General features: G+C 36.8%; 1 protein-coding gene across 4 annotated transcripts in view; it reads left to right on the top strand.

Moving 5' to 3' along the window:
* Nucleotides 1–954: 954 nt before the first annotated feature.
* Nucleotides 955–27392, top strand: part of LOC146481342 (adhesion G protein-coupled receptor L3-like) — a 39501-nt gene continuing 13063 nt past the window's right edge. The window contains exons 1-7 of one of the 4 annotated variants that reach the window (XM_085108430.1): nucleotides 955–1139; nucleotides 21054–21437; nucleotides 21927–22286; nucleotides 23163–23209; nucleotides 25119–25178; nucleotides 26280–26472; nucleotides 26669–26776. In XM_085108430.1, coding sequence (XP_084964556.1) covers nucleotides 1082–1139; nucleotides 21054–21437; nucleotides 21927–22286; nucleotides 23163–23209; nucleotides 25119–25178; nucleotides 26280–26472; nucleotides 26669–26776 — 1210 coding nt within the window. In that variant the 5' untranslated portion in view covers nucleotides 955–1081. Of the gene's footprint in view, nucleotides 1140–15191; nucleotides 15320–16199; nucleotides 16337–19549; nucleotides 19639–21053; nucleotides 21438–21926; nucleotides 22287–23162; nucleotides 23210–25118; nucleotides 25179–26279; nucleotides 26473–26668; nucleotides 26777–27392 lie in introns of those variants that run through there. The other 3 variants (XM_085108433.1, XM_085108431.1, XM_085108432.1) reach the window with 3 other exon arrangements.

The following is a 27392-nucleotide window of genomic DNA, read 5'->3' as shown; positions in this document are numbered from 1 at the left end:
TTTATTCGATACCATCATTGTAGTACCAACTGATAAAGAGTGGTAGTAATGACGGATCACATTATACGTGCTGGGAATTGCTGGAAACCGTTGTGAGCCAACTTAAAGGTTTTAATGAGCCTCATGTTAAAATGGTAATAAATTTGAATGACAAGAAAGTGCAATAAAAGTAGAAGAAAAATAAAACATATTTCTCTATTCCATTTGCTAGGGTACGCGCTCTCACTGCTCTGCGGGAGCCTTGGCCCACATGTTATTTTTGACAATTATTCCACGAGTGCGCTTTGGAAATTGAAGATGATTGATAGCCAACGAGGCGCGTACGTGGCGCCGAGTCGGCTATAATCATCTTATACCCAACCGGGAACGAGTGGGATAACTGTTTTATGTCCAAAAAAAAAAAAAAAAAATGAATAAATGAAAAGAAAACAAAAAATTCAAAAAATATTGCCAGATCTTGCTGTTTTCGTTTTGTAAGAAGAACCAAAGCCAATTTAATGGTCGCTATTACTCGGGCATGCTATAATTAATGGCTCACCTACCATGGGCGCTAAGCCAATCATATCCATAGAATTGCAAAATATAATGACCCAGCTGTTTTGAATAAGTATATTTAACAAGTGAGCAAAGTGGACAGATGGCATAATGACACCAAATCGCAAATGGCTATATAGAATCTTATCAGTGAGATATCTTTTTTCAGTTCCACTGTAAGCTTTTCATTTCTATTTACCAGTTAGACTCGATGCAAAGTTTCGCCTCATGCAACTATACTCAGTTAAATTACTAGACCTGTGCATTCTAAACTCCTGGATTAACTAAAAATATAGTGAATGAGAAATTTGAATACTTATTTTAATATATTCGTTGTAAATCATAATAAATCAAGTGACTTGCTTGTTTAAAACAAGACAGAAGGTCTTGTCTTGACAGGACCGCATCTGAGCGTCATATTAATAATTACTAACACAAGGCCAAAACGCATCCTGGCATCGTATAAAGCTGGAACGTATAAACTAAGGAAGTTTAATTATTAGTCGAACCTTGGTTTTGACTGGTATGTAAACGCTTAACCAGAGACATGAGACTTGTCTTTGCATTTCACAGAATTGTCTTCTTTGGCACGATTTGGATCATGAGTGAGTATTGAATTCATAACTGTTTTCATTGTATCTTGTCGTTCTTAACAAATACCGTGCCTACAGCTAATTTTAAGCACGAATTTTGTCTGTTCATACATAACTTAAGGAAATTAGAACCAACAAAAAATAATCATTGAAAAGCCCGTTTACAGTGCGGTATAGCGCTAACATGTTTATTGTTTTTTTTTTTTTTTTTTTCAGTATCTAGCGAACTAACTATTTTTTTTTTCACCAAACCGTTTCCTTGCTAATACGTACATGCAATTTTATCGAGGAAGCAATTGTGTCTAAAATACGTACAAAAAAAAACATTTTCTCAATCTCATTTACTTGTTCTTTAGAATAGATCAGGTGAATGCCATCTTTTGTTCGAGTTCAGTGAAACTTAAATTTGTCAGTATTGGTTTCAGTTTTTCTAGTTTCGTCATTCTCTAGGGGAGGCGTGATACGTTTTGTTTTGCAAGTTTAAACGTGTTCCTGACCAGCTGAACATAGTTATTAAAAATGGTTGTCAGTTCATGTTTGGTCTAATTTGAATAAATTTGGAAGCTTCTGTCCCTTTAGGTTCTAACCTACGTAAATCCTAAACACGTTGAAAGCTTTATTAATGATATCGCTGATCCGTGTGTGATTGATTATTAGGTTTTCTCGATCTTTGTTGTTTATAAATCAGAAAAATGGGCGAAACTGTGATAAAATTTTGTTGTTTACAACAAGCAAGACGCTGCTAAATTAAAAACATGAGCTTCTTCGGCGAACTTGAGAAAAATACTTTTCTGAACTGCTCTACACACTGAACGCAACGTCCACTACGCTATGATTTAAATACAGTCATTGCAAACCTAGAGAACTTATCAATTTGGCACTCGACTTGAGACAACAAGTTTTACAAAATTAACTCTATCTAAAATACTACACGCAGAGCAACTCACCGATTCAACTTAAACAAAATTTTCACTACACCAGGACGATTCCATTCTCTTTCCTTTCCTTTAGGTAAATGTTGAGAGTTTATCGAACTTTTTAGTGAACGTTTTCCCCCAAAACAACGAGAAAATCGAAGAAAAGATTGCATTGTTGTTGGGATTAAACTTTCGATGCCAAGCGGACAGGCAACGGGTAATCCCGAGCGGGCAAGATAGCTCCATCTTGCCTGCTCGGGTAGGCAATAACAGCGCAAGATTTGACTCATCTTGCCCGCTCGCGGAGCCAGCCATATAATAAAACTATGTATCATACTGGTAAGGATGCTAAGGAAATCGCTGATACTCTAACCACTGAACTGACTTAAGTAAATCAGTGGCTGTTCGGTTATAGTCTTTTGTTAGCGATGGTAATTAAGAGAGAATGTGTTTTACTTTTCTCGGGTCAAACATCTGCCAAAGATTTCTCTGGATCTATCGATGATCAGGGCCTTGTGGACGCGTCGTTAAAAGGGAAGTATCATGGAGTTTTTGAAAACTTTTGTTAAAAATGACGAAATAAGACTTTCAATCAGCTGCCAAATAATTCTAGAATGATGAGAGGAAAGAAATCAACTCAATTCTTAAAAGGAACAACTCGTGATCTGCTCTAGCGCATTTTGGAACCAAAAATGCGAGAACTTGAAAAACATTAGCCTAACATTTTCGCAAGTTTCAATCCAAACCGGCCTACTCTGTCTCTGGCCAGAGGCACTAATCAATAGTTTTATTGCACTGAGATGATAATTTATAACAAACTTGACAATTATTCCGTTGTTTCTGCAGACAGACAAACATTTTTGGGTTTTGAAATGACAGCAAATTAGCGTGATACTTCCCTTTTAAGTATATAAGTAGTCTTGGAGTTACTATGGTGGATAAGTCGCTTACGTAGAATGCGCATGTAAAATACCTATTTGGTATAACGTTAAGAAGAGAACAGGTATGCTCAGTCGGACAAGGAAGAACATCAGTATGCACACAGCCAGTGCCATATATACAAGTCTTTTATTCTCTGTACTGAGTTGACCTACTGTGATATTGCATGGAACTGTTGCGGGAGTGTCAATACAGATAAGTCAGAGAAGCTACAGAGGCGCACGGCAAGCATGATGTGGACGGTTAACAGCGACGAAGTGTTAAGGTACCTAGCTTACCAGTCTTTTGCCAGCAGGCCCAAAGAGCATGTACTAAGCCTAGTTACGAAATGTTTGGACATTGGCGTTGTGGACAATTTTTAGCGGGTTATTGTTTAGATTAAGTATGGATAATAGTTTGTAGGAGGACAAGGCAGAGTGATCTGCCATCGATGAGGTTAGAGTGCATCAAGAAAAACCTTTTTTGTTATTGCTATTTAGTTTTAAATATTCCAGTGTTCAATCTTTTCTACACACTCAAAACTTGGACATCTGGAAGAGCTGGACTGAGGGTTAAGTGAAAAGTTAAAAGCTAAGCTTTTAGCCGTGAGAAACATTAAGAAGATATTTTAGCTGCAACTGACAGATGATGTTGTGTACATGTATACTAATCGCACGAGGCAGAGTAATATTTTAATTTAAGAATTAATGTCTACGTGCAAACAAACACGATCAAGTTTTTGGCTTGTTTTTACCCAAATAATCATTTGCTGTTCCTGGTAAGAAACGAACGTTCACCTTTAGTAATTTCCTTTATAGCTGTAGCTCTTGATTTTCAGGCATTTTCAGCAGAAACAATCGCCGCTTGACCAATCTGGAGTTAGCCTGCAATGCAGGCGTATTTTTGGAACGGGAGCGCTGAATAATCCTTCGTTGCTGTCGTTTTGGGCGAGGAAGCGCGAGAGGGCTGGAGCGAGTCAAAAGTGACCCTAAGGGAGAGGACGACTGTATAGGCAGAATATGAAGGTTTACACAAACAATGAACTCCCTGCAGAAGGATCCGAAGGATGCAATACCACCACGTAAATTTAAAGACAAATACTGAGCAAGAAACGCCTGCACCCCCCCCCCTCCCCCTCAGCCTCCTTCAAATACGCGAACTAAATTTATTATTCAGCGCTCGCCCATGAAAAACGCCTGCACTGCAGGCTAATCTGGAGTGAGTAATTTTTACCTTTGGTAAAAGAAAAATTAGGAAAAATGCCCTCTGTTTCGACCGATCAGCATAAAGTTATTTTTGCCCTCTATGTTATAAAAACGATTGATATTCATAGTTAAAAAAATAATATTTATAGTTTCCTTGATGGCTATGAAGTGTCTGACCTAATATACGCCTTTTTTAGTATTACAGCTGCAATTAAAACAAAAGCAGAAAATCCAGTTATTTGCATAAATTTGTAACCTTAGCTTAACGCTATGGCTGAAGTATATAAAAAGCGGTTGAGTTCGGAATGGTTTGGGGCTCTGAAAGTCACAATTAAAAAGTGAAACGTTCACCAGAAAATGACAACGATGTTATGTACAGGGCACTGTCTTCTTGGGGATAATATTGAGTAAGCAAAAGATGTCTTTGTGCTTTGAATTCATCTTTTCTTTACTCTTAATTGGCAATATGCTGTCGGACGAACGTTTCCTCCTTCTTTTGTATAAGAGAAAATGTAAACAAGAAAAAAATAAATAAATAAAAGAAAGTAGCACAGAACTAATGGATAAGGCTGCGTCGGTGGAGAGTAGAAACGAATGTTTGGTTTATCAACAGAGTTGACAACTCAGGGTAAGTTTGGCAATGTAAAGAGATTACAGTGCTGACGTTTCTAGCGTTACAAGCCCACGTCAGAGCGAATGACGAAGAATTGCTCTGAGGAAATGCTAATGTTCGAAACGTCAGCACTTGAATCTCTTTATATAGGCCAATTTAACTTCAGTTATGCACTCGGTTGATAAACCAGTTGTTCGTAAATGCTTTTAAACTATATTGGAAAACCTGAGAATCTAGAGGTGGCATGCTGCATCGCGATACCACAGCTATAAGTTTCGTTTACAATACTAATGCAATCATCGCCAATTCTTGTGGATAAGGAATTTACTAATAACTTTGCCTTGGTTTTTTGGTTTGTTTGTGTGTTTGTTTTTGTTTTGGTTATGGAAGCTAAACTCGTAAAATAAGGGTCTTCACTGAAGTTTTCATCCGCACAAACGCAACCATACTATAACACGTCAAACAAACAACGACAAACTATCTCCTTTTTTTACCAGTTTTCTCAATTGCAAGCGATACAAAGCGATTAAATTTTGGTGTTTATGCGCTAAGATTAGATCTTGTCTTGTGCCTGTGCTAGTGCTTTATTGTTACCTAAGTTCTCAAGGAATAAGTAGAAGAACTAGAAGAACGAACAGGTTCGTTTATAATTTCAGCCAAATAATCCGAACAGATCACGCTCTGTCAGCAACCCACGCTTATCATTTCAACTATTTTGTTTTCAGTCAATAAGTCATTGCTTAGGACCTCAGTTATTAAAGTGCCCCTAACCCTTCAATTTGTTTTCTTTTGGTAGAATTCCATTTTTGTGAAGAACTCATTTTCGAAATTTTTTTTCAGAAATATTGAATCCTTTTTTTTACGAGCGCTAAAAGTTACTGAAATTTTTAAATTTTTGCGCGCTTTAAGCCCCGCTGGACAAATTTTTGTCTCGTGGGCTCATTAGGAACGAGCCAATGAGAAGCGACAATTTCTTAGCTGTGACGTAAGAAAAGGCCTCAGATCGTTATCAGAAGGAATCTTATGCATGCTGATTCCTTTCTCTACATTTCGAGAGTTGCTGCATCCAAAAACCACACATTTTACGACCATTTTCTCTGTTTACAATTGAAGCATTACCGCGAATCTTCGGATATTTTTGCACGATGTCCTTTTCTTACGTCACGCTCTATATTTGGCCGAGTGGGGGACTAATGCGAACGATAGGTGAAAATATCGACAAGGCTGCCTTCAATTCTAGCGCTTGTAAAAACAAAAGGATTCAATATTTCTCAAAAAAATTTTTTCGAAAATGAGTTCTTGAAAGATACGGAAATCTTCCAAAAGAAAACAAATTGAAGGGTTACGGGCACTTTAACCTAAAATATGATATGTAGATGAGTCGCTGATTAAGAGGAGGGAATGAGGTGTTGTTTTGTGTGAAGTTTCCTGTCCACTCGCGGGGCCTTTCCCTATATAACAAAAGTCTGGTAACTTATTAGTAAACCTGGTCAAATCTGGCTCAACCAGACTTACCAAGCTTTTGGCTAGAAAGAGAGCCTAGGTTACAATTCTGGTAAGGTTGGTTCTACCAGACTCAGTTCTTGCTAGGTTTGGTTAAAAGTAACCTGAAAAGCCTGGCTGATTTCCCAGTCAACTCGATTGCTTGAATCTTACCAAATACCAAACTTTAAGATATAGTACTGTAAGTTGATCTTCGCCACCAAAATAAGATTCTAATTGCCTTTAAGTTGACCTTGTGTATACTTTAAGGCTTGTCGAAGTTGCTGCCGGAAATTAGTTGAGAGCGGTTGATAACGTTAATCTTCAAATTTGCCAACAAATTTGCCTTGCACTCTTCAAACGAGTATAACAGTCCCAGCGTGAAAGCAGGGTTATTTTTTTTTTTGAGTTTTAACTCAAGATTTACTCCAATGAGAAAATTAAATAAAATAATCTGTTGGTTTTTTTTTTTAATATAACTCCCAAGAGTTCCCTGCACTTTCGCAGTATTTATGATTATAATAAGTTGATCATTAATAGCACTCTTTATTACTTGATACTACAATAGTCGGTATCAAATAAATACGCAAGTTTTGGTAAACAAGTCCTAACAATATGCACGCCAGGGTGTCACATTGTCCTATTTTAATGGCTTAGCTCCAACAGGTCTCCCGTATCTCAGTAGTAGCTAGAGCATTCCAATTACTAAACGGAAGGCCACAGGGTCAACTTCTGTCGAGATAGCTCGACTCAAATTTTCGTTAGCCGAGTATGCCTCTTGTCTGATTGAACAAAAAAATTAATCCACCAGTCTAAAATAATTGTATTAATAGTAATAATACTAATAATAATAATAATAATAATAATAATAATAATAATAATAATAATGATAATAATGGTAATAATAATAACTTTATTACTTTCCAAATTCTAGCTTGTCAAAGTAATTACAATATTCCAAAAAGAAAAAAAAAAACCACAGAACAATAAAATGATCAAAATCATATACATATAACAGAACAAGGAATTTACAATATATTTAGAACAAAGCTTCTAGCGTTCTCTTTGGAATTTATGCAAGGTTAGCTCAGTGAGCCTTTCGGGTATGGAATTCTACAGTGAAAATGCTTGATAATGGAAGGTTCTTTGGCGTGCGGCCATTCTGTACCATAGGATGTTCATGTTATTCTTGTTCCATGTGTCTTTATTATGGATTTCAGACCTCTTTTTGAATTCGTTAAAAAGATAGTCAGTGGCCAGTCCCCTTAAACACTAAAAGCCAGTATGCAATCCCTGTAGGAAAGCATGGATTCGACAGACAACAGCTCAGTTATTTACGGAACAGGGGTAATGTGATCAAGTTTCTGCGAACGCGTTATAATCCTAGCTGCGAAGTTTTGTACATTCTGTAATTTGCTGTAAATTGCTCGCGTGAATTAAGGCGTGGGCCCAGAATTGTTCTCTCAAAAAGTGTGGGGGCCGTCTATCTCTAAACACTTTTAATATAGACAGATAAAACTTTGACAGATACATACATTATTGATTTGCGGTAATTTGGTACTTTTAAATTATGCAAATTAGGTCACGTGACTTCCATCGGCTAAAAAAACTTTATCTTGAAATGGCAACACTTTTCCTTGTGTCCTTAATTTTTTTTTATCATTTTAATAATGTTAAGGGCGTTTATTATATAACTTCTATGCTTGGCCTTCTTAATATTTTTCTAAGCAAAGGCCTAACGTAGGGGGATAATTGTCTTGGGGGACTGGGTACTGATCGAAAAATCCGTGTATTTTAAAAATTATTTAAAAATTCAACAGGTTCCAGGCACAGTTTTGTAGATGCACTTATATCAAGTTGTCTTGTACCAATCAGGTTAAATTTCTCACAACGAAAAGTGTTGCCATTTTTGCTTTCATCATTTTAAGTAAATTGTGGCCGTGTAAAGTCACGTGACAACATTTACATAATTCAAAAACACCAAATTGACACAACTTGTCAATATATGTTTCTGGCAAAGTTTCAACCTTCTACTGTCAAAGAGTTCTGAGATAGATCACCCCCCTTCACTTTTTGAGTGATTAATTGGGGGCCCATGCCTTAATTTAATTGAGCGTTGTGAGCCAACAAAAGCCTTTTAATGAGTGCAATAAAAGTGGAAGAAAAATAAAACGTCTTTGCGGTCAGTGTAAGCGAAGCGATAATCATGTATTGCAATAGGAGTAAAAAAAAAAAAAAGAAAAGAAAGTAAGGTTACAAGTACATATAAATATTTTGAAAGGAAGATCAAAACAATATTGAATCCCATTTCTCTATTCCATTTGCTAGGTACGTGCTCCCATTGCTCCGCGGGGGCCATGGCCCTCATGTTATATTTGACAATGATTCCACAAGCGCGCGTTGGAAATGAAGATGATTGATAGGCGCGTACGCACCTTAAGCGCCGAGTCGGCTATAATTATGTCATACCCAACCGGGAACGAGTGGAATAATTGTTTTCTGTGAAAGAAAAAACAAAAATCAAGAAATATTGCTATATTTGCTGATTTCGTTTTGTAAGGAAAAAAAACAAAACAAAAAAAAAACAAAGACAATTTAATGGTTGCTATTTCTCGGGCATGCTATAATTAATGGCTCACGTACCATGGCCGCTAAGCCAATCATATCCATAGAATTGCAATATATAATGACCCAGCTGTTTTGAATAAGTAAATTTAGGAAGTGAGCAAAGTGGACAGATGGCATAATGACACCAAATCGCAAAATGGCTATATAGAATCGCATCGTATCCTTTTTCAGTTTCACTGTTAGCTTTTCGTTGCTTTTTACCAGTTAGACTTGATGCAAAGTTCCGTCTCACGCAACTGTACTGTTAAGTTACTAGGCCTATCCTATCTAAAAACCTGGAATAACTAAAAATATATTGAGTAAGAAATTTGAATACTTATTTTAATATCTTTGATGCAAATTCATAATAATTCAAGTAACTTGCTTGCTTAAAACATGACAGAAGGTCTTGTCTTGACAGGACCGCATCTGAGCATCATATTAATAATTACTAAACACAAGGCCAAAACGCATGTTCGCATCGTTTAAAGCTGGAACATATAAACTAAGGAAGTTCAATTATTAGTTGAACCTCGTTTTTGACTTGCATGTAAAGGCTTAACCGAAGACATGAGACTTGCCTTTGCATTTCACGTTATTGTCTTCTTTGTCACGATTTGGATCATGAGTGAGTATTGAATTCATAACTGTTTTCGTTATTTCTTGTCGCTCTTAACAAATGCAGTGCCTACAGCTAACGTTAACCAGGAATGCTATTTCTTCATACATAACTAGAGCAAACTGGAACCGAGAACACAATCCATTGAAAAGCCCGTTTACAGCGCAGTATAGCGCTGACATGTTTATTTTTTATTTTATTTTATTTTATTTTATTTTATTTTATTTTAAGAATCTAGCGGACTAGCTATTGTTTCAGCAAACCATTTCCTTGCTAATACGTACAGGTGATTTTATCGAGGAAGAAATTGTGACTAAAAGAACGACAAAAACATCTTTTTCATTCTTATTTACTCGTTCTTCATAACCGTCTAGGTAACCTCTCTTATAAGCCTGGTGGTTTCTTGAGGTCTCCTTGCCATTATTGTAAATTCTATCATTTCTTCTTCTTTTTTTTCTTCTTCTTTTTGTAAGGCAAATAAATAAATCATGATGATTATGAATGATGATAACGATCAGGTGAATGCTGTCTTTTGTTAGAGTTTAGTCAAACTTGAATTTGTCAGTATTGGTTTTAGTTTTTCTAGTCTCGCCATTCTCTAGGGAAGGCGTGATACGTTTTGTTTTGCAAGTTTAAACGTGTTCCTGACCTACTGAACACAGCTATTCAGTCATTATAAAATGGTTATCAGTTCATGTTTGGTCTAATTTGAATAAATTTGGAATCCTCCTTTCAAAACGGCATTCCATATTGTTAGTGTCCTCAACAGCGAATGCAGCGAAATGTTTGGGATCTTTTCGGAAACAAATAGCGGATATCACTGGTTTTATTCTTCGGGCGGATGAGACAGCAATGTACTCAAGTTAATTGTTGGTTTGATATTCACACGTCAAAATATGCATTAAACGTTCTTGGAAAATGCTTTTCTAGAATTCACACACTCATCAATGGATGTTCATTTAGGTTGTAACCTACATATATCCTAAACAAGTTGAAAGCTTTAGTAACGAGATCTCTGATCCGTGTGTGTTTGACTCTGGTTTTCCGTAAGGATCGATCATAGCTCCTTGCTTGTTCTTTTCAGTTTAAGCGTTGTGAAATTTTAGCATACGCCGACGATACAATTATATATTATAGCGCTAGGGAAGCTTAGGAAATAGGTAATACTCTAACAACTGAGCTGACTTTAGTAAATCAGTGGCTGTTCGGTTATAGTCTTTTGTTCGCAAGGGTAAGAGGGAATGTGTCTTCCTTTTCGCGGGTCAAACATCTGCCAAAGATTTCTCTGGATCTATCGATGATCAGGGCCTTGAGTACGCGTCGTTAAGTATATAAGTATCTTGGAGTTACCATGCTGGATAAGTCGCTTATGTAGAATGCGCATGTAAAATACCTATTTGGTATAACGTTAAGAAGAGAACAAGTATGCTCAGTCGGACAAGGAAGAACATCAGTATGCACACAGCCAGTACAATATATACAAGTCTTTTATTCTCTCTACTGACTTGACCTACTGTGATATTGCATGAAACTGTTGCGGGAGTGTTAATGAGGATAAGCCAGAGAAGCTACAGAGGCGCGCGGCAAGCATGATGCGGACTATTAACAGCGACGAAGCTTTGGGGCACCTAGCTTACCAATCTTTTGCCAGCAGGCGCGAAGAGCATGTTCTAAGCCTAGTTGAGAAATGTTTGGACATTAGCATTGCTGACAAATTTAGCGGGTTATTGTTTAGATTAAGTGTGAATATAGTTTGTAGGAGGACAAGGCAGAGTGACCACCTTGATCTGCCCTCAACAAGATAAGAGGGTACCTAAGAACCTTTTTTATAGTGGCTACGTATTTAGTTTTTAATATTACAGTGTTTAATCTTTTCTACACCCTCAAAACTTAGACATCTGGAAGAGCTGGGCTGTCGATTAAATCACAAGTTAAAAGCTAATCTCTTAGCTATGAGAGACATTAAGATGATATTTTAGCTTCAAATGACAGATGATGCTTTGTGTATGTAATCGCATGAGGCCGTGTAATAATATAAAGAATTAATGTCCACGCATATTTTCAAAGTTTTGCCAAATTGCACGACTCGGACAATTTGAGAAATTTACTTTGAAAATACAAATGAAAATTAATCCCTAATTCTACCACTTGAAAATAACTCCACAAAGATCGATAATGTTTTTTTTTACAAAGACAGATATATATTTTTTTACATCTTCATTGAATATAAATCAAATAACATATACATACAAATACATACAAACAAAGAAAGGTAGTGCATAAACAATAGTGGACATAAAAGGAAAACAAAGAAGGAAGAGCTTACGTAGTCAATACATTCTATTTCTGTGTTGACATTTCTCAATGCCGTCTACTAAATAGAGAGGTTACAGGATGCCACAATTTTCTAATTTCCATTGCAAATAAATCTAATAGATCGTCGTTCTTTTCCAATACTTTACAGCGATAAATATATTTTTTTCTGATATAGAAGAAGTATGTCTAGTCTGCGTTTTGGGGGAATAGTCAATTTGGAAGCAAAGAGGTTTTCCGTGAACATATAACAAACAAGCTGATTGCCAGAGAGATCTATCTTTGTATTATGTATGCCATTGAACCACCCAAGTGTAAGGTTGTAGAAAGAGGTGGAATCAAGACAATTAATGAAAGTGTGCTCGATGGAATCGGGATTAAAACATCGAGGACAGAGATCGTCATCGGATAATTTATATCTTTTCAACTCTTTTCTAGTCGTAATTAATATTATTCTATGTAAAAATGTAAAGGAGAACTGTCTTAATTTATTTAGAAGCGGTATAAATGTAGCTAAACCCTTTTTGCCAATTATCTGAAATCACACGAAATTGCTTCTCCTAAGTCTTAATAGAAGTTGGGACAGCAGTAGATTTCTCAGTTTTATTATATTCCAATTATAATAACTATTATAACTATTAAACTATTATAACTATTATAACTATTAACTATTAACTATTAACTATTAACTATTAACTATTAACTATTAACTATTAACTATTAACTATTAACTATTAACTATTAACTATTAACTATTAACTATTAACTATTAACTATTAACTATTAACTATTAACTATTAACTATTAACTATTAACTATTAACTATTAACTGTTAACTTTTAACTGTTAACTGTTAACTGTTAACTATTAACTATTAACTATTAACTATTAACTATTAAACTATTAACTATTAACTATTATAACTCAAAAGTTATAATAGTTGTTGCAACGTTAGTTCATGAGATCAAAACCTACGTCCTCTGAGATTTTTAGAATCGTGACGCAAAACTGTATTTGAGGATTCAAAAGATTCCTTTTTGAGATCCGTAGGGATTGCAGATAATAATTGTAAATATTGCAAAAAAAAAAAAAAAAAACTCAAGTTTAAACTTTTTTGAACTTCATCAAGAAAAAGAAAATCCCCTTCTGAATTTAAAAAAATCATGAATACGTATGGCATTGCTGTCGAACTAAGATTTCCAAAACACTCAATTGCCATCAATTGTAATGTTTTGATTATTCCACAGGATAAATTGACTATTTTTTATCTTGAAGACTATTTTTCTTCACATCGTTAAAACATTTTAAGAGTTCTCGATAAAAGCGGGGCAACTTTTGAGCAGTTTTTGCATCATTGTAATTACAATTAAGAAGAAATGCCAGACCTCCGTGTTTATTGAAATGGTAATTAGGAATTATAGCCATCCATGTATCCTTTGTTCCACTTAACAGTCTACTTAGCCAAGCTAAACGTAACGATTGGATCATGGTCCTAAAATTCGGAAAGTTGAGACCCCCTTCTGAGAGTGGCTGGTGGATAGCCTGCCTTTTCACTTTATCTTTCTTGCTTTTTTACAAGAAAGAAGATAGATGGGACTGGGTGTTCTTGATTACTGATTCTGGAACGATGAGCATGGATGCTGTATATATAGGAAATACCACTTGTTTTTTACAAGCAGAGTTCTGCCATAACCTGTAAGGTCTCGCGTCAACCAAAGGTTCAATTTGGTTTTCATTTTAAGGATCTTATTAAAGAAATTTTCTTCATTATTTAGATCCTCGTTGTAGAAGAGATATGCTCTAAGTGATTTTATTGGACCCCGGCTTGGTACAGGAGAAGTTCAGGATCTTGGAATTTTTACCTTTTAAAGAGCCGATCGACATTGCTTTAGTTTTTGTGCGATTCAATTTAAGACCTGAGACATTACCAAACATTTCAATATTATGAAGAAAACAATTAAGAGAAGTAGCATCCCGAGCTATAAGAGCTGTATCATCCGCAAATTGAGAGATTTTAACTTCCTGTTGATTTGGGAGGTTGATACCTTTGCAGCTTTGATCTTGACGAATTTTACATACTAACATTTCTACCGCAAGAAGAAAAAAGAAACAAGAAATATAAGTGATAGAAACCGACGTTTCGGCGCATCTTGCGCCATTATCAAGGTTACATAATTAATTATGTAACCTTGACAATGGTGCAAGATGCACCGAAACGTCAGTTTTTATCACTTATATTTCTTGTTTCATGTATTTCCAAATCGTTTCTTATAAGAATAAACAAGAGAGGGCTTAGTGGACAACCCTGCCGTACTCCTCTTGAGACTTTAAAATAATTTGACAAGAAGCCGGCGTTCATCACCGCAGATTCCACGTCATTTTTTTCAACAGGACCAAAATTTAAAAGCTCCAAAGCTTTCGATATAAAGTTCCATTCAACTGAGTCAAAAGCTTTCTCGAAAACTACAAAAAAAAAATATTCCTGGAAGCTTTTCAAAATTCGTGTATTCTACTATGTCATTCAATAATCTTATATTCTGATCGATATTTCTTCCCTTTACAAAACCAGTTAGGTCCGAGTGGATTAATTTAGGCAAGAATATTGCGATTCGTTTGGCAATCACCTTTGATAGTATTTTATAATAGACATTTAAAAGAGTTATTGGGCGTCAGCTAGAAACTTCTATCAAATCACAATCATTTCTTTGGTATTAAGAAAATTATTCCTCTTCTCTGCGAAACTGCTAATTTACCACGGCAAAGGGCTCCCTTATAAGGACTTAAGAGTTCGTTGCAAAAGCTGTCGAAAAAGGTTTCACAAAATTCTTCTTGTAAAGCCTTCCTTACCCGGAGTTTTGTTTTTCTCAAAGGAAAGTAGCGAGTTTTTAACTTCTTCAACTGTCAAGTTATGCTCTAATTCTGCTTGTTCATCAATGCTCAATCGAATCGAATCTTGGAATTCTTTGAATTTTCTGAGCGTTCTGCAGCATCTTGCGAAGGTCCCGAAGAAAGCTGCAAAACCTCTGTATACTTTTCTGTTCGATTTGGCATTCGCGTTTTCCATGCTCTCCATCTATGTTCATATTGCGCGAAGTTGAATTCATTCGCATGCTGCTCGTGTGACAAACCTTCCAAAGGTTCATGATTTCTTGCACAACTGCCACCCTCGCTAATTTGCCAATCAGACGAAACCGAATGCACCATGTTCAAGCTACCTCCTCTTGCTCTAATCATGGATGCATGCCGTACCGCGTACCAACTCTCGCACCTCTGCGCTGATATACTCTCAGGCAGTAATTAGTTATTGAACTGTACGGGGCTAAATACAGATTTGAGGAAGGTGGGTTTTTCTGCCCTCCGCATGAAGCTAAGTACGTTCCCACTCTCAAAATCCGCGCTTTCGCAACTCGCGTCCGAATGAAACGACCATAATCTTTCTTTGTAGCCCTCACGCAAACTCTTACGACCCTTCCAAAGCTATGGAAGGGTCGCGGAAGGCTGCCGGCATAACAGTGGAGGTAAAAATTTGGCGCACTACGTTATGCTGTTCTTTCTTTTTTCCATTGTGCCCCTTCGCTCCCTCAGGACTTGTTCTCTAACTTGTGCTTCATACGGATGCTTTAATCCACGGGCTTTAATCCTTACGTTTTCGCTTTCTTCGCCACTCGACATGCCATCATTGCTATCACCTTTTCGTTCTAACGACTCCAGAACCCGCTCTGCGCTAAGGGAAGTCGTTCTCGAACGCTTTACAGCCGACGCCATTTTGATACGAAAGAATAGTGACTCACAGAGCACATCGGGGAAAGAGAGGGAGAGCGAGGAAAGCGAGAAAAAAACAAAAAAAAACAAAAAAACAAAAACAAAAACAAAAAAAACAAAAAAAAAGGGAGTTCGGGGCCATCCCCTCCCCTTCTCCGATTACGTTGGCCACGCAGGCTACCTCGTGAAGGCCACATTCAACTGTTCTACGGTTTCGATTCGACCAAATCTGGAGGTGATAGCCGACATTGTATTAAAACGCAAACTTTTGCAAACGTTTTCCGTCATCACTGTCTAAGCCAGGGAATGATTTAATATAGTCATTAACAATTTCCGAGATACTTCTCTCTATGAATGTTAAAGTCTTATTTGTCTTGCATCCGCCATCCCGTATGTGACACGTCATGTGGTCATATACGAAGTCGTATGCGTTTTCTCTTGGACAATCTCGACGCAATGAAAAGAAATATAAAAGAACGCGACCGAGAACAATTGGTTCACGAATCAGCTGTGTGTGAAGCATTTAGGAAGTTAATCTGGAGAGCACTCAAGAACCTACAGTTGCTCTCGGCTACGCCTCGAGCAACTCTTACCCATCTTTCGTGCTCTCCAAACTTCCCGCGTGCTTTATATCTCGATGAAAGTACGCTGACGCATGAACCAATTATAATTTGAACCTTGTTTTTGACGGGCATGTAAACGCTTAACAGGAGACATGAGACTTGTCTTTGCAGTTCACGGAATTGTCTTCTTTGGCACGATTTGGATCATGGGTGAGTATTGAATTCATAACTGTTAACTGCCAACTTTAGGTAGGAATTTTATTTCTTCATCCATAACTTAAGCAACCGAGAAAATAACCCATTGAAAAACCCGTTTACAGCGCGGTATAACCCTAGCATGTTTTATTGATTTTTTAGTATCTAGCGAACTATTGTTTTACCAAACCTCGTTTCCTTGCTAATACGTACATTTGATTTTATCGAGGAAGCATTTGTGACTAAAATACGTACAAAAACATATTTTTTCATTTTTATTTACTTGTTCTTTAGAATAATAGATCAGATGAATGCCATCTTTTGTTCGAGTTCAGGGAAACTTAAATTTGTCAGTATTGGTTTCAGTTTTTCTAGTTTCGTCGTTCTCTATAGGGGGGGGGGGGGGGCGATATACGGTTGCTTTGCAAGTTTAAATGTGTTTATGACCAGCTAAACATAACTATCCAGTTTTTAAAAATGGTTATCAGTTCATTTTTGGTCTAATTTGGATAAATTTGGAAGCTTCCTTTCAAAACGGCATTACGTATTGTTAGTATCTTCAACGGCGAATGCACCGAAATGTTTGGGAATTTCTCGGAAAAATAGATATAACTGGTTTTGTTCTTTGGACCGATGAGACAGCAATATACTCAAGTAAATTGTTGGTTAGATATTCACACGTCAAAACATGCATTAAACGTTCTTAGACAAGGTTTTTCAAGAATTCACACACTAAATGGCTGTCCATTAAGGTTCTACGAAGAAGAAGTGATTTAGAAAAGCATTTAACTACAAAAAATCGCGATAACATATTTCTTAAAATCATTTTAAGATTAAAAAGTTGCTAAAAAAACGACGACGTTTCGACGTTAGCTGAGCGTCATTATCAAGTCAAAACATGTTTGTAAGCTGTAGTCTATAAATACAAAAAAAAAACAACAAAAACAATGGCTGATTAAAAAAGCTGTAACGTGAGAAAAAAAATATTAAACAAAAGTTTGGCACGTATGGAGGCCGTCTGGATATTTAAATTATGCTTGATATTCTTGATGAGCAGCATTTCAAACACTATTCAATCAAATTTGCCCTGGCTCTTTCTTAAAACTCTAAATTGGCTTTCATTCAAAAGTTTGTTGTTACCGTGGGCTTCTAAGAAATGTCTACCGATTGCCGAATTTTTGAGCTCAGCAATGCGTTGATGAAGGTGTCGGGCTGTGTGTACCCGACATGATCTGTATCGCACAGATCATATAAAAAATGGTAAACAATTGCAACACACTGCCTATTCGCAATCGACGGCTTGATTTCTTCGTGTTTGAAATCTTGCCCCAATTTCTTGCTTACGAAAACTGGCCGCAATGTATACGTAGGGTTAATCTTGCGGCTAAGATCGTGTAACTCACAGCTTCTGAACAGCATTAGCGGCCACTTGATCTTTAAATGGAAGACTAATTATTACTGTGCTACTATCATCAGTGTTTCTTTCTGCTGTGTGCGCTGAAGCATTTCGAAAAAGAAAATTGTTGATAGCGGAATTAATAAGGTCTTATTGAATCCGTGTGTGATTGACTCTGGTTTCAGGTAGGGATCGATCATCCCTCTACGTTGTTTGTGTTATTTGTTAACAATCTCCCGATGTCTTTTTAAGCTTTGTCAAATTTGAACGTTCACCGACGATACAATTATGTATTATACTGCTAGGGATGCTAAGAAAATTTCTGATACTCTAACCACGGAGCTGACTTTAGTATATCAGTGGCTGCTCGATCGGTTACAGTCTTTTGTTCGCGAATGTAAGAGAGAATGTGTTTTCTTTACGAGGGTCAAGCATATGCCAGATATTTTTCTGCATCTTTCGATCTTGAACGCGTGTGCGAGTTTAAGTATCTTGGAGTTACTGTGCCAGATAAGTCGCTTACGTAGAATGCGCATGTAAAATACCTGTTTGGTATAAAGTTAGGAAGAGAACAGGTATTCTCAGTCGGACAAGGAAGAACATCAATATGCACACAGCCAGTACCAACTATACAAGTGTTCTATTCTCTCTACTCTTGACCTTCTGTGATATTGCATGAAACTTTTGCGGGAGTGTTAATGCAGATTAAAGTCAGGGAAATGAGATGCTACAGAGGCGCGCGGCAAGCATGATGCCGACTATTATTAGCGACGAAGCGTTGGGGCACCTAGCTTACCAATCTTTTGCCAGCAGGCGCGAAGAGCATGTTCTAAGCCTAGTTAAGAAATGTTTGGACATTAGCATTGTTGACAATTTTAGCGGGTTATTGTTTAGATTAAGTATGGATATAGTTTGTAGGAGGACAAGGCAGAGTGACCACCTTGATCTGCCATCGAGAAGATAAGAGGGTACTAAAGAACCTGTTTTATAGTGGCTATTTAGCTTTTAATATTACAGTGTTTAATCTTTTCTACACTCTTAAAACTTAGACATCTGGAAGAGCTGGGCTGACGGTTGCGTTAAAAGTTAAAAGCTAATCTCTAATAGACGTGAGAAACATTAAGATGATATTTTAGCTACAATTGACAGATGATGTTTTGTATCACGGTATACTATTCGCATGAGGCAGGGTAATCTTTTTATTTACGAATTAAATTCCACGCGCATTTTCAAAGTTCGGTTATTGTTCGTTGGAAAACGCGTTAGCGTGGTAAAAACCCGTTGGTCGCCATGAATGATTTCAGTTTTTCAACCAAACAAATCCGATCAAGTTTTTAGCTTAGTTTGACACAAATAATCTTTTGCAGTTTCTGGTAAAAAACAAAAGTTTGCTTTTAGTAATTTCCTTTACAGCTGTAGTTCTTGATTTCCAGGCATTTTTAGTATAATTCGACTTAGAAGGTTAAACTCCCAAAAACCTGAATGAATTCGTTGTTGTTGTGCACAAAATAGAGATGAACCAAATTAATGTAGAACGGCGTACACAGCCAATCAAGAGCAAGTATTTTCGCCGCTTGACCAAGCAGGAGTGAGTAATGTTTGCCTTTGGTAAAAGGAATATTAAGAAAAATGCCTTCTGTTTCGAGCCGATCATTGTTATTAATGACACCGATTAATATTTATAGTTTTAGATGGCTAAATAGTGTCTGAAGTGCTTTTTTGGTATTGCAGCTGCAATTAATACAAAGCAGAAACTTTGGTTATTTGCATAAATTTTCAACCTTAGTTTAACGCTATGGCTGAAGTATATAAAAAGCGGTTTAGTTCGGTATCAGGTTTGGGGCGACGAGTCACAAGTGAAACGCTGACCAGAAAATGACCACGATGCTACAAGGCACTGTCTTCTTGAAGATAATCTTGAGTAAGCAAAAGATGTCTTTGTGTTTGAATTCATCGTTTCTTTACTTTCAATTTGCCATATGCTGTCGGACGAACGTTTCCACCTTCTTTTGTATAAGAGAAAATGTAAACAAGATAAAAAATAAAAGAAATACATTCAATTCAATTCAATTCATTTTTATTTTTCACACAAACAACGAGATTCAGTACAATACATAAAAACAATAAACATTTATATTACAAAGGAGGATAAAAAAGAATTAGGAGAAATTTGTTTGGTTTAGTGTGGGCAGTGCCCAAAGGACCATGCTGCCTTCGAGTTGGGCACTGACAGAACTAATGGATGAGGCTGAGTGCCTGCGTCAGTAGAGAGTGGAAACGAATCAGTTTGGTTTATCAACAGATTTGACAACTAAACTGTAAATTGGCCACCGTAAAGAGATTCGATCGAGCCCTTCATCAGAGCGATTGGCTACGGATTCGCTCTGATGAAGGGCTAACGCTCGAAACGTCAGCACTCGAATCACTTTACAGTGGCCAACTTACCTTTAGTTATCAACGCTGGGGATAAACCAAACACTCGTTAATACTTAATTATATTGGTAAACCTGAGAATCTAAACATGGAATGCTGCATCGCGAAACCACAACTAATTTTCTAGCCCTGTAACATTCATTCTCCTTTCAAAATTAGTATGCTTTTTGTTTTCTATTTCATTATCTCACGCTTTATTACCCCCCCCCCCCCCTCCCCCCCTCCTGGTTGTTTGCAATGCGAACAAATTCGCGTTTGAAAGCTTGACTGTTTTTTCTAGCATTAACAAGAAACAAACAGCTTCAATAAGCCTTTATGACGTTAGTTTCACTTGAATTTAATTATCAGCCCTTATGAATTTGTGTACTTTAGATGTGGTTTTGCAAGAAACAAAAGCTAACAAAGACAAAACACAGGGTGGAGAGGAGTTATATTTGATGAAATCGAGTTTGTTGATTTAAACACAAGAAAGGGAAATGTGACATGTGTAATATGCGATCAAAAACGCGAAGGAATAAAAAAGGTCTATACACCTCAGAGAGTCCGTCTCCACGCGAGTTTAAACTTCGAGTTGTTAGCAGACTGTTTCGGTGTCTATGTTGTGGTTCAATTTCATCCTTGGTTTACTTTTATTTCCCACTGCTTTAAACTCAAGATCGTACATTACCATACCCCCAAAACAATGAGAAATAACAATTAAACCAAGGATAAAATTGAACCACAACATCTACACCATTAACCTCATATCGTTTTTTTACTGTACTACTATGTAAGCCTGATCTTACTTTTGTGCGACTGTTTGGCTTTTACAAGTTATTAACTTCTGTAAGATGTTAAATTTGTAAACATTGCAATAATTAAAAGTCTAATACAATTAATTTGTTTTTTGCTTTGTCCATTTAGGCAAACACTGTAATGCTGGGGAGTCTTTAAAATACAAGGATACACTGACTAAAAATTGTTCCAAACTACAGGATGCATTTAACGGTAACGTTCAGTTCGGGATACGTTGCTCAGCTATGATAACTGATTATCGGTATCCACCATGTTCCACTTGGTGTCAACTTTTTGCTTCGTGTTTCAATATACACCCAACACGGCAATGGATTCGGCAGTGTTCTACCAAGTTTCGTGCAGTTTCCCAACAATTCTTGATCATCAACGGAAGCAACGATTATTCATCTGTCAAAGTAATTCACGTGAAACCCAGGAGACCTTTCTGGAAGAGTTTGTTTACTATCAAGTTAGACACGTGCAACTGTAGCATCGGGAGTAAGGCTTCCTATGGTAAGTAAACAGGCAGCAGTTTCTACATTAATTTAGAACCCCACAGCATCACCCCCACCACCCTGACGTCCGTGTATTCAACCCCCTCATCCCCCTCTCCCATCTACAGCTCCAGTTTGTTCTTTCCATACCTTTCGCCTTCATATACAGCTTCAGTGTAACCAGCTGAAGATGCGCACAAAAATACGCTCACAGGTTGTAAATAACGGGCAAAACAAGTATCGACTGTTTTAATTTAAAAGCACCCGAAAAATTGTGAAAGTTTGTGAATATTTAGGCTTCCTTTTTACATTGTTTTTACTTGTAGCAGGCAAAAGACGACGCAGACATGAAGTACAAACAAATAACTATTACGCTGTCATTGCAAATTATGTTCGGCTGTTACTAATTTTGCCAACCAGAAAAACCTGAAAATTTGTTTTTGTCATCTCACTGTATTGTTAATAATCATAAAAAAAAAAGAACACATTTCTTTAAATTCTCTATTAGAGCGTCGTAATCCTTGTACAATCAGCACGAAAGGTGAATTACAGACTTGCCAGCAGCTGAACAGCATAACAAATACGCACAAATGGTACGCTATTTTAAAGCCGCTGACAAAATGCTTGCGAAGAAAATTCCGTAAACGTTTGTGCTTCCGGAAGTCGTACCCAGTGAGAAGTCCAAAGAAAAGGATATGCACGAAAAACGCAAGTCTTGTTTTTGTTCCCACTGTTTGGCCCAGATTTGTTCTATTTGCTAGCACCTCTGATGATAATCAGACCATCTTCAAGACAAGTGGAAAGTGGTGCAACAACAGTGGTATAATTCCTCTTATTGACATTAAAAATTGTCCTTGCAGAAACAGTGGTGAGTAAGAATATTAATCTAGATATCAGCCATAATATATTATATTACTTCTGATTTTCTTTGTACTTAGATGTTATTTATAATAGAAGCCAACTCTCTATTGAGAGCAATGTGAACGTTAAAATGTGTCGACCCCTTTATAAAAGTCCCATAAGATATTAAAAATCGTAATTAGCTGCATAAGTGTTGTTATCGGGCGTGTAAACGCAAAATGATTGCTCTGGATGTTTACTACTAGACGAGTTTGCTGGAAAACCACTTAATTACTTTATTTTTCCTTAAAAATAGATAATTTCTTTTAGGAACCATCATGAATACTCCAAAAAGGGGGTAAATTTTTCTACTCTTTCCCTAGATGGTACCGCTTAATGTATCGATAACAACATTTAGGATAAATTTCGTCTCATTTTATATACCCCTTTTCAATCCTCCGAACAACCTTAAGAAAGAGATAATGGCATGTCCTTCACATCTTTCGGCATTCGAAACTGTACGGAAAATACTCCTATATCACTTTCATGATATGAGATTTCCCCAGACGTTTATATACGCTCCGACATTATTAAAGCCTGTATTCTATTCATCTGCATGTGACTGGTAGCCTCATGTGATTTCGCTGAGTTCAAATAATGCACTTCATCCACGCCCTTTCTACATAACGCATTGTTGTATTGTACCTTAAATCTATTGCAAATCCTTCCTAATAGCAAGAAATGGAACACTGTTTAATGTAGAATTAGCTAAGATATATTTTGTGAAGAAAAAAAAGTTCAAAACGATGCCGTACGTAGGCTGCTTGGTGCGATTCTCGGTAACTGTTCCATTCGTTGTAAAATGAGATGGTTGGTGACGTATAGTCATTTTTCCCCCACCTAGACAATTCAATGCCGGATACACAAAACGAGAGTCTTTCAGAGAATTTGGTAAGAGTTTTAAATACTAAGCATTGAAATTTTAGCTAGGAAATTGTAATACCAATTAACTATAAATTACTATTATTTGTGCAGTCATTACGGTTCATGCATTGTGAAAACAAATGCCTTTTCGACTTCTTCTGTAACGTGAAATTCATCGATCATCATCATCATCATCATCATCATCATCATCATCATCATATCTTTATGTACCCTCGGATTTACAGAGTAGCTTAATGCAGCTAATATCTCCCAGCATTTACCCACCCAACCATGAGAGTATACACACAAAGACCAGACCACAACACCGGGAGCTACGTCCCCTACTCTTCGCGAACAGTGAGTGGGTTCTTTAACGTCCCACAGAGTTATTTACGAACAAGGGTTGTGAGAGGGGGCCTACGGTTTATCGTCCTTATCCGAGAAGACTAGAAAGTCTAACCATTTGCAGATGTCAGAGCAAAGGCAGCACTTTCTCTTCAGTTATTTAAAGACCTCGAGTGTTGGTCCGGCCGGGGTTTGAACCCGCGACCTCCCGCACAGTAGTCGGGTACTCTACCACTACTACTCTACGGTAGTCGGGTACTCCGCCAACCGGTCGGCGGTTTAAATTACCATTATGTGGTACTGCCCATTTGGTTTATTTTATGTCATAAAGTTAACGATTGTGAAATGAATTTGTAAGGTAAAGATAACATAGACAAATTAATGGCCGCCATTTCTCGACCATGGCATAAATAAACAATAGCCTCCATTTGGCGCGAAAATATGCTCAGATATTTGTCCGCGGACATTATCTGTTCCTAGAGGCGAACAGTTTCGGGAAAAATTGTGAGCTTCGGGGAGCAGATTATGTCCAAGGACAAATATCTGAGCATATTTTTAAAGCCAAATGGAGGCCATTGTGGTTATTATCCTTCAAATATTCTTTGCAACATGTAGCAACGAGCTTGAGTATTTGAACATTTCGTTTAAGAACAGTTTACCGTCAAAAACGTTTAGAGCGTATGTTGTTTTCTGATACTGCTTTATCGACCATCAGGTTCATCTCTCTTTCTGTCACAAAAGCAAACCGTTCCCCTATCTTGACATTAATTTTAATTGTAAACAGGACGCGCCTTGAAGTTTTTTAAATTGGAGGATATCACTTGGGGAATATCATCGGATATTCCCCAGTTTTAGCTGGGGCCGGGTATATTCGGTCACGTGAGGCGTTTAGACCAATCGCGCGCGAGCGAAAATATTTGATGGATTATAATGGCTGATATCCCAATGGTCACTTAAAGCCTATCAAAGCTCTGGAATTGTGTTACCCAATAATCCAGTATTTTTTAATAAACTGATGTTATCCAGGGCCTCTATGGATGTTTATTTAACTCGTAGCACAATGATTCACCTTCAATAAATAGTTTTGAATCTGCTTAAGCTTAAATCGAACAAAAGATTTTTAAACCAATACTGTAAAAGTAAGAAAACATCTTTGTTTTCTAATCACTCTGCAGTGAAACGAGAGCAAATCACTCTAGAAACCATGAAACGCAGACAAGAATCAGGAATAGGCATCTCGTTTATTGATAGCTAGAACACGGGCAAAATACAGGAATAAACGTACTACAAACTACAGCTAACGAAGACGTAAGCTAACAATAATGTCAATAATGTACAATCTGGTAATAACCTTTATGAGAGATTAAATATAATAACAAAAACGATAGCAAATAGAAGAAAATTAACAGAACGGTAGCGAGAGATGCCGTCTAGTGACCTTGAATCTGCAAAGAACACCTTATATACCTGATAACAAATAATCGCGCACACTGTCAAAAAATAACTCACGCGACAAATACCAACACATCCGTATGCAAAGCACGAAGCAACGTGCATTCCTTAACGCGAGCAAAAATTTCCTTTACTTTAGATGGTGAATTTCTTTACTTCTCTCGAAGACATAGACTTTGAAGAGGACAACGCTTTACAGGTTTGATATTAAACAATGATTATTACGCTAACCATCGTCCTACAAATAATTGAATATTTTAATCTTATCTGCAAGCAATCGCGTTCCCAGGGTCTCTCCTCTTCCTCCTGTTCTGGACGGGAAGAGGAGAGACCCTGGGAACGAGGTTGTTCTACAGGTGATTGATTTTTGTTTGGCGTGAAGTCTGGTTCAAATTAATTAATTTTATTATGTCCAGTGGACGTAAACATACTTTTTTTTTTAACATACAGCAATTAAACAGCAACAATCTTAATTTGTACTCTCTTGCCTTATGTACTGGCTGCAAGGAATAACCATAGGGGCTAGCGGAGCCAGGAAGCCAGTTGACATCAGTATTAAGTGAAAATAAATGACAGGTCAGCAAGATAGCACAAATTCACACACCCACACACACACAACAAAAAGCAAACACAAGGACAGAGAAAGTAATGCAATATGTATAACAACTAGGAATCACTACTCTGTTAGAGAACTCTAAAATAGTTGATCAGTATATATAAATATAAAATATTAACACATCATAACATTATATACATATTATATAAACTAAAAAAAAATAGTAAGCCCTAGAAAGGTGACAGAATTTGAAAAAAAGACTAATTTATACACAATACTGTGCCCAGTTATGAGGCGACAGAGATTCAAACTGAACCACGTTTAGAGTGAGTGGATGAGGAAAACTTCTACAAATATTAGGACCATAATAAAAGATATCCAATTATTATACCTACTGATATAAAAGAGACCTTTAGAATATAGAATGCCACTACGAATGAGAGATTTGACTTCTCCTTAGTAGAGATAAATCCCAGGAAGCTTCATTTACCCTTTGACAGCGACGAACTTGGCGCAGTTATTTTGACTCGTGATAGCTACTGTCATGTTTGTGATTCCAAAAAGACGAGATCACCTACGTTTCGAGCACTTGTTTTGGCCACTACGACGTTTTCATCAAAAAAACGTATAGTAAAATGACGACAGCTATCTCGTTTTCCGGCCAAAATGACAGGTTCACGTGCACAACCAGTCTTTCTCTATTCAGAAAAACTCGTACTCTTGTTTTTGAATTCCTTCATGCAGAATGCAACGTCCTTGTTAGAAACGACCATCCAGGACTTCAAGAATGTATCTGCTATTAACAATCAAACAAAAGACGGAGAACTTCAAGAAAACGTACATTTCACGACGATTGGTTTTGAAGATTACGTTGTCAGATTTGCTCAACAACAACTGAATGGTTCTATGACCCAATACAATGCCACAGATAACGTAGGTCAGTGAAACGTTTATTCAGGAGTTTAGGAGAAGAGTTAAGTAGTTCTTTTAATTGTACGACCTTCAGCAAATAACAGCACCGACAATAAAAGGTTCATGTCACATGAAAGGTTTTTAAACCTTTAAAAAAATTATTTTTTATATGGCGTCACATGAAAGCAAGATATACTTCTGAACCTTACATGTTATTCTAGATTTGCAGGTTCGGCGAGTATTTCACCAAAATGAAAGTGAATTTAGTCTTTATGACACCCAAGGAGGAAACTCCATCAAGATTCCCGCTGAAAATCTTTATCAAAACGGTTAGTAAGTTGTCAGCTTTATTTGCTTTATAATTCTCATTGTCAAATAGTTCGATTGAAATTGCAACTAAGGGCTTCAACTTCAACTTGTTTACGGCCCCCGCTAATGTTTCGAAACCTCGGTTGACTGTCTTAAAAAGTCTATGGGAAGTATTTGCTGGAAATGTTCATCCTCTTTTCGATAATCTTTGGAGGTTCTTCTTCTGGATTTCCGTCTTCAGAAATTTTTCGGAGTTGCTTGTTAATCTACGGAAGGCCTTGAGCAATTAAATCAAAGTTAGGTATTTTCGATTTTTAGTAGTCTTAAGATGAGTAACACTTGTTGTCATATAATAATAATAACGAGGACAGGTTCATAGAAACTTTGACTTCAAGTATTTTCCCTTATATTTCCTTTTCAGACTCCCGATGTGACTCCTAAAAGAACCCAGACTCTAAATATTAAAATGATTACAATCTGGGGTCTGTTTTACTAATTTTATTATTATTATTATTATTATTATTATTATTATTATTATTATTATTATTATTATTATTATTATTATTATTTATTTATTTATTTTTTTTTTTTTTTTTTTTTTTAATGTAGAACAACATCACATATAGATACACAGTA

This window comes from Pavona decussata, unplaced genomic scaffold (assembly GCF_977016875.1).
Source record: "Pavona decussata unplaced genomic scaffold, jaPavDecu1.1 SCAFFOLD_50, whole genome shotgun sequence".
In the NCBI taxonomy this organism is placed as follows: Eukaryota; Metazoa; Cnidaria; class Anthozoa; order Scleractinia; family Agariciidae; genus Pavona; species Pavona decussata.
Note: the sequence above shows the minus strand (reverse complement) of the source record. Positions and strands in the feature narration are given on the sequence as shown.